The sequence below is a fragment of the Mus caroli genome, chromosome X (assembly GCF_900094665.2).
Source record: "Mus caroli chromosome X, CAROLI_EIJ_v1.1, whole genome shotgun sequence".
Lineage (NCBI taxonomy): Eukaryota > Metazoa > Chordata > Mammalia > Rodentia > Muridae > Mus > Mus caroli.
This window is the reverse complement of record NC_034589.1, coordinates 124,615,732-124,623,162: the sequence shown is the minus strand read 5'-3', so window position 1 is coordinate 124,623,162 and position 7,431 is coordinate 124,615,732. Positions and strand designations below refer to the sequence as shown.

General features: G+C 42.6%; 2 protein-coding genes across 4 annotated transcripts in view; both read right to left on the bottom strand.

Annotated features, from left to right (window-relative positions):
• Bhlhb9 (basic helix-loop-helix family member b9) overlaps window positions 1–7,035 on the bottom strand; it is a 46,151-nt gene extending 39,116 nt beyond the window's left edge. For all 3 annotated transcript variants that reach the window (XM_021153761.2, XM_021153762.2, XM_029473486.1), the window contains exons 1-2: window positions 6,950–7,035; window positions 2,675–2,773 (exon numbers count right to left, since the gene is read on the bottom strand). The gene's annotated coding sequence lies outside the window, so the exon portion shown is untranslated. The remainder of the gene's footprint in view (window positions 1–2,674; window positions 2,774–6,949) is intronic.
• Window positions 3,950–6,955, bottom strand: Gprasp2 (G protein-coupled receptor associated sorting protein 2). The gene has a single exon (XM_029473485.1). The coding sequence runs from the start codon at window positions 6,780–6,782 to the stop codon at window positions 4,302–4,304; it is 2,481 nt and encodes an 826-aa protein (XP_029329345.1). The 5' UTR covers window positions 6,783–6,955; the 3' UTR covers window positions 3,950–4,301.
• Window positions 7,036–7,431: the final 396 nt, after the last annotated feature.

Here is a 7,431-nt window from a genome sequence, read left to right as displayed (position 1 = left end):
GGGTGGGTAGGGAAGTGGGGGGGAGGGTATGGGGGACTTTTGGGATAGCATTGGAAATGTAATTGAGGAAAATACGTAATAAAAAAAATATATATATAAACAAAACACATCAGCCGGGTGTGGTGGCGCACGCCTTTAATCCCAGAACTCGGGAGGCAGAGGCAGGCAGAATTCTTAGTTCAAGGCCAGCCTGGTCTACAAAGTGAGTTCCAGGACAGCCAGGGCTACACAGAGAAACCCTGTCTCGAAAAACAAAAACAAAAACAAAAACAAACGAACAAAACACACACATGTATCATCATATGAATTGTTTTCATTTACCTGGTACTCAGAGGATATGTGGGACTACTCAGAAAAGACAAGAATGTACCAATGGCTGCTATCTAGGATAGAAACAAGGGGAAAAAATCCTAAGAAATGGACAGTAAACAAAATGCAAGGAAGATAGAAAATGGTGTGCAGAATAAAACTTATGAGGTTCTCTATGAAGTAATGTCTATAGGATCCTAAAAACCAAGTATCTCAGATGCAGGACAGTTGAGAAGGGGAGTCTCCCAAGGGTCAGCAGTTGTCTGGGAATAAGATCCGTGAATCATTTGGAGGTTAAGAAGATTGGAGAATCCCAATGAGAAATTCTATGTGAAAAGCAAAGCACCCATATTTTTTCCCTTTCAGTCTATGTTTCCTATTATTGTCCCTAAATTTGGCTGGGTGACATTAAATTCTATCTGTGGCCAGATGGAACCCTGGAGGAAAAAAGGCAGATATCAAGTTCACTCTTTTCTTCTCCACAATGTTGAACTTGGTCTGGGACATTTCCAGTGGCTGGCTGGCTGCTGCCATGAATGAAACCAAACAGAAAGTAGAGAACAAGAGACAAGGCCGTATCGTGGGAAGCAGAGTGGCAGTAACCCCTCTGGGCTCCTAAAGCCAATACTACCTGTAAGGTCATCTCTTCATCACCTCCAGACCCCACAGACACATATCCACATGGACCAGGGCAGGTGGGTGGATGGGTGGAGAGAGACTGACAGAGACAGACACAGCATGGGGTGGGAGCCTAGAGATAGGATGAGAGGGTATTCAGAAGACAGGAAGGAGTGGGAGAGTCAGAGGCATTTCAAGCACTATCACCTAGTGTGAACCACCATCGTCCAAAGGATGCCATTTCTCAGTTCCTACATACTTCAATAGCAACTGCTGTTTAGTCACAGGACTCTATCCTATAGCATGACTAGTACTAGTTTCTTGAGCTTGTGACATGGCAGACACACCTTTACCTAGCTGAGGGATTATTTCTTTCACTAATTAATGTTGTCCTTCTGGACATTTTTAAAAAATTATTTTATTGGATATTTTCTTTGTTTCCTGGACATGTTTTGGAAAATGGCTTTCAAGCTAACACAGCATGGACAGTACTAGCTCAATTACCTTAACCTCTTGCCTTCTGTTATACCTATCCCAATTGTCAGGTCTTTCCTTTCCTTCTCTATGACAGTAAGCATACCTCTCTGCCTGTCCAAGCACAAGCCTTATCATACAACTCCCCATCAGATGAGAACATCTATAGCAGCTCTGAAGCATGGGGGACAGAGCGTTCTGCCTCTGGAGCTGAACTCTATAGCAGAAGAACCTGAACGCCCTTGCCCTGAAGACAGAAAGCCGGAAGGCTAGCTGGATTAGTAGTCAAAGCTTCGAGCCTGAAGCCTGGGGCATGTTCTGTAAGAGTGCTTGCACTATTTTTAAAAAAGGAGAAAGAGACAGAGAGAAAGAGAGAGGCAGACAGAGAGAGACAGAGAGACAGAAAGAAAGAAAAGGTTCCCTGAGTTGGGTCATAAATTGATTCTTTAGCACTAATTTGTATAATGTTCAAACATTTGAAAGCACACACAGAAAACCTTGAAATGTATCAACAAAGCAAACACTTAAACTCTAGTTCCTAACCATAATAACTGTCCCTGTGTCAGGTTTGTGGTTTATAAAGAGAGACTAAATTGCCACTTTGTCCCATTTCTACAATCCATATACTAAAGTAAGGTGGGAAAGTGTTGTGCTGTCCGGTACATTCTGCAGTGTTTGGGCAAAATCAGCACAGGTACTAGATCCTACTTTAGTCTGCCATGAGATTCCACACTCTACTGATTGAGCTACTTTTCATGCTTGCTTAGGCTCCTATTGTAGATATTTTGCTCACTAGATATTGAAGATTTGTCTAATACTATGGATAACATTAAATGTTTCAAGATGCTGCACATAAAATGGTAACCAGTTTTTATATAATTCTGTAATATTATTCTATCATTTAATTCACAATATGTATGAAGTTTGGTATATCTTATTTATATCTTTATCCTGTATGTATAGGATATACACATATCCCTTTTGACTGCTTCTCAATCTTCTGAACTGTGTATTGTTTTGGTAAAATTCTTTCACCATGCTCATATTTAACTAATATGAGTCACAATTTTATATGTATGAAGATATATAACATTCTCAGGTCAAGGAAATAAGATTTCTCCTGTCTAAAAATAATGAAAAGTGTATATTTCCCACAACTTGTAGTCTTATCTCCAAACCAACTTCATTCCTGACTTGTGAAATCCTCCCAGAAGAAGGTCTGCTGTAGTCTGTGGCTTTTGTTGTGGCAAAATACACAGAACATAAAACTTACCATTGTAATCAATTTAAACTGTACAATTCAGTGACATAAGTAAATTCTCAAGGTTGTTGCAACCATCACCACTGTCTAGCTGCAGAACTTTGTTGCCACCTAAAAAGGAAATGTTATGATTGTTTGAGTGTAATAATTACATGAGAAATTTCATTTTTTGTACCATCAACAGCCTAATACAAAGTTAGCAATCTTGATTCTAAAGTGTCACTTATTTATAACTTTTATAAATCACTTTACCTCTAAACTTTTTAACACCTTATGTTAATTGCTTATAGGCACCCCCCCCACACACACACACACCCACCTACAACTAGAGGCACTGGATGGAAGCATATTACCTTTTGTATATTTTGTTACATTTTGTGTTTCTTTAATATCTGTCTCTAAGAATTTAACACTGTATATTTTAATCCATATAAGGGCTGTATAGAGCTGCTTCAGCCACAATGAGTTGCACATTTTTATTTATACACAAATTTTTAAAGCTAAGACCCAATTTTTCAAATATGATGCCAAATTCTTTATATGTATGTATATATATATGCATACATATACATGTGTGTATGTGCATATATGTGTGTATATACATACACATACATAGATATAATCTATATATACATGTGTATATATATAGGGGTGTATATGTATATAAAGGGGTAAAACATTAAGAAGGGTGAGTGCCCAATTAAATGGGCTCACAGTTACTCCTGTTGTAGTGACCCCCAACCACAAAATTTATTTTGCTCCTCCATAAAGGTTATTTTGCTACTATTATGAATCACAATGTAAGTATTTTTGGGGTATAGAGGTTTGCCAATGGGGTTGAGACACACAGGTTGAGAACTACAGAATTCGAGTCTCTTTCATTCACCCTTTAGGTAGTATTGAAACAAAATCTACACCTAACTGCAATGCGGCTTAGCCAGTTACTCCAAACTCACCTTGTCCCGGTTTTGCAGCTCTATCTATCACTTTCTAAGGTTCTCTCACTCACTCTGCTCATGTCGTTCATGCCACTGGAACATATTTCCTATCACACACCTTTCTTCATATCCCCATGGTTCATTTCCAGGAATGCTTACAGCTCAGTGACTACTTTATCTAGGTCCAACTTCCTTGAAACATTTCTTGAGTACCAAAGCCCACAATAATCTCCCTTCCTAAAATAGGATTTTCTAGTAAGCATGTGTTTGTTCTAATACTAATCCTCTATTTTTGAGTGTGTATAATGTACCTGCGCCTGAGTTTTAAAGTGAAGAAGGGTCGTTTATGCCAACTTTAACATCGAACTTTATTGAAAACACAGACTCAAGCAGAGAACCACATGTTTAAATGACAAATAGCAGGATAGCTTACTCATATGACTTGGTTCACTGGGAGCTCAACACTAAAAAATATCACAATCTGGACGGTAAGACAAATATCAACAAGTGTGTTTTCACTTCTGATATTCATTTTTGGCATCCACAAATGATCCAGCTCACAACAAGAGATTTGACAAGTTCACATTAGCATTAAAAATATAAGTTACGACACAGAAACAGACTGTGAACACCAAAGCACTATTCGGGACTCTTTGGGAACATAAGGCTGATGAGTGGCAGGTGGTTAAATCACACTAACTTTACTGTCCCTCCTCGGGATCGTTTTGATTGTCTATTTGGATCTGCAGCTGTTTAGCTAGCTCTTCAAATTCATGAAATGCAGAAACAAGCGGCTCAAGACTGAAATCATCATCAAGTAAAGACATCGCTCCACTTTTTACAATATTACTGATGTTCTGAAACATTTTAATAACAATCTGAATGTTATCATTAGTCTCCTCGATGTTAAAGAGACCCACAAATATTGATAGAGCTTTGGCACTGAAGAGTTTTTTTGCCACCATCGGATTGTCAGACAAGTTCAACAGCATTTTCAGAACATGAAACTTGGTTCTTGCATCGCCTGTGGTTAATAAGGCAAGAAACCCAGACACATAATTGGCAATGAGTACGTGATAGTCAGTAGTTATAGTGAGGTGCCTAAGCATCCTCATTCCAGTTAGCTGTTCAGGGGAATTCACGCTATGTGAAAGTGTCTCCTCACACACTTGACAAATAAATGTCTCAATCATGTTTAGATTTGGATAAGGGGGAGCCATGTGAACCATGTTTTCCAAAAAATTAGTCCTCACTCGGGAGGAAGGATAATTCATCAAGGCTTCAATCAGTGAGACAACACCCGAATCACGAATGAAATCCCGGGTAAACTGAGAAGCAGTTCTCATGCCCATTGCAATCTTAGCTATCTCATGGATAAAAGGATCACGAATTCGGTCCATCAGTAAAAGAAGCTCCTCAAATTCTGCAGAACTAATTCTAAGCTCACACTGGATGCAGGTGCAAGACCAATTCTCTGGCTGTGCACTTTCCCTGGCCTTAAGATGCTCGCGAATTTCCCGGACTGAGCGGTAAGCGGGATCGTACTGAAATGGGAACTCGTGTTCAGGAAGATCACGCTGAACCACAGAGTCCTGCTCTTCCCCCTCTGCGCCAAGCTCTGCATTCTTGGCTTTTTCCTCACTATTTCCAGAAGCCCCTTCAGGAATGATAAAGGGTCTTGGGGAAGGGAACCCAAGCCCGTGGCAAGGAGGTTTGAATTCGATGGTAACCTCGTCCCAAGTTTTGGGCCTGGATGCTAAATTAAGATCCTCCTCTGGATCTCTGTACCTGCTCTTAGCTGTGTACACAGGAGTAGGATTTGGGTCAAAGCAGGCCTCATCCCTATCCCAAAACCAGGACCCAAATATTGCCTCTTCTTCAGACTCAGGCCTGACCTCATCTCTGGCCACAGCCCCCAAACTAGGCTTTTCTTCGGTCCAGAACAGCGACCCACCAATGGCTCCCTCTTCAGCCCCTGGTTCAGCTTCACAGATTGCTGAAGCTCCAGCCTCCACATTAGTTTCCTGTTCTGCCCAGAACCAGGACCCAATAATGACTTCCTCCTCAAGCCTGGACTCTTGTTTGACTGTTTCATCATTTTTAACATCTTTTTGATTCTCATTTTTCAAGGTCTTATTAGGCTCTTCCTTGTCTCGGCGCCTAAATCTATTACCCTCTTCCCCAGGCAAAAGCCAGGACTCCTTATAGAACTCATCTTCATCTTCAAAATAGTCCTCTCTCTTTGTCCTGATCTTGGGTCTGGCATTCGCCTCATCCCTGCCTCTGGCCCTAAACATGTCATTAGTATTTTCTCCAGCCCAAAAGCAGAATGGGTTACTGGCCTCATCCTCGGACCCAGACAAAGAATCAATATAGGCATCTTGTTTGGATCTGGGCTTGGACCTGGCATTAGCCTGATGTTTAGCCCTGTGCCTGGACCTAGTGTTCATCTCTTCCCTGGGCCATGGTCTGATACTAGTCTCCTCTCTAGTCCAGAAAGAAGACACTGTAGAGTTTTCATCTGCCGACTCATTAGAGGTCTCCTCTCTGGCTCTGGGCCTGGGATAGCACCAAGAACCCATATTAGCCTCTTCTCTTGGTCCAAACCAGGGCTCGATTCCAGGCTGACCCTGGGTGCCAGAAAAGATTTCACTACCCATACTGGCCAGTTCTGTATTCATAGACAGACTCTTAGATTTAGTAACAGTTGTAGACCCAGCATTGACTGGTGGCCATGTGACAGAATTAGATAAGTGTGCTCTCTCAGCACGTGGCATTGCCTCGGCTCCAAACTCACTGTGGGCCCAAGCCTGGGCATCACCCTTAGGCCTTGCTCCTGGGATTGGCTTGGCCTCAGTCTTAGGGCGAGCACCACCTACTGCCCTGGCATCGGTTTTAGGCCTGGCACCAGACATTACTTGAGCCTCAGATCTCGGCCTTGCTCCACTCATTCGGTGTCTTGTTCCAGACACTGACTGGGTTTCCGTTTTAGACCTTGCCCGAGAGGAAGATTTAGTTTCAGTTTTGGGCCTAGCACCACTTGTTGCTGGAGCCTGAGGCCTGACTTTGGGTCTGACCACCAGAGGGACTTCACTTTCTCTCTCAGCCCCACCTGCGACCTCTTCCTGAGGCTTCTTATCAGGCTTGGCCTGAGAACCGGTCTCAACTTCTGCCCCAGTCATGGTACAAGTTAGAAGGCTCAATTTAAGAATGCCTACCAAAGCCTCAGTCTCAATGACAGATCTGTCACAGTATTGTACCTTCCCACTCTGACCTTTGAGTACTTAAGATATATAGTGAGGAACAAGGCGTAAATGACCAACTAATCCAGTACCAATGAGACTCCTACCCAAGCAGTCTCAGTCAATAACACAGATACACTGCAGAAGAGCTGAAATCAAGCTGGAGGACGATGGACAGGTCCTGGGTGAGCGCAGACCTGATGATTGCACTGGTCAGCAGCAACCTCAGCACCACCAAGCAGCCACGGCAGGTGACCTAGGAGAGAGAAGCACAGGGAAATCAGGCCTACCCAATTCTNTTGCCTCNTGGAGAAACTTACAGAGACNCTGGTGCGTGATGCTGAGTGGAAGAGCTCAGCCATGAGAAAATCCCTGTGTTCCTTTTGCCTGCTGGGAAACAGGTACAGAGTCCAGGAGAAAGTGCACACACTAGGAATGGACAGAGAGGGGATCCCTAAATCTCACAGTAGTCACTCTGGGGTGATGGAGACTACCCCACCTAAAAGTGAACCCTCTCCCATACCCACCTTCACAGATGTGGTGCAGGTCTCCCCTCTTCTCTGCGTTCAAGTGGTGTTAAAGATCAACA

What these genes read in the sequence shown, in the direction of transcription:
- Gprasp2 (XM_029473485.1), bottom strand. Translation starts at nt 6,782, where the DNA reads ATGACTGGGGCAGAAGTTGAGACCGGTTCTCAGGCCAAGCCTGATAAG.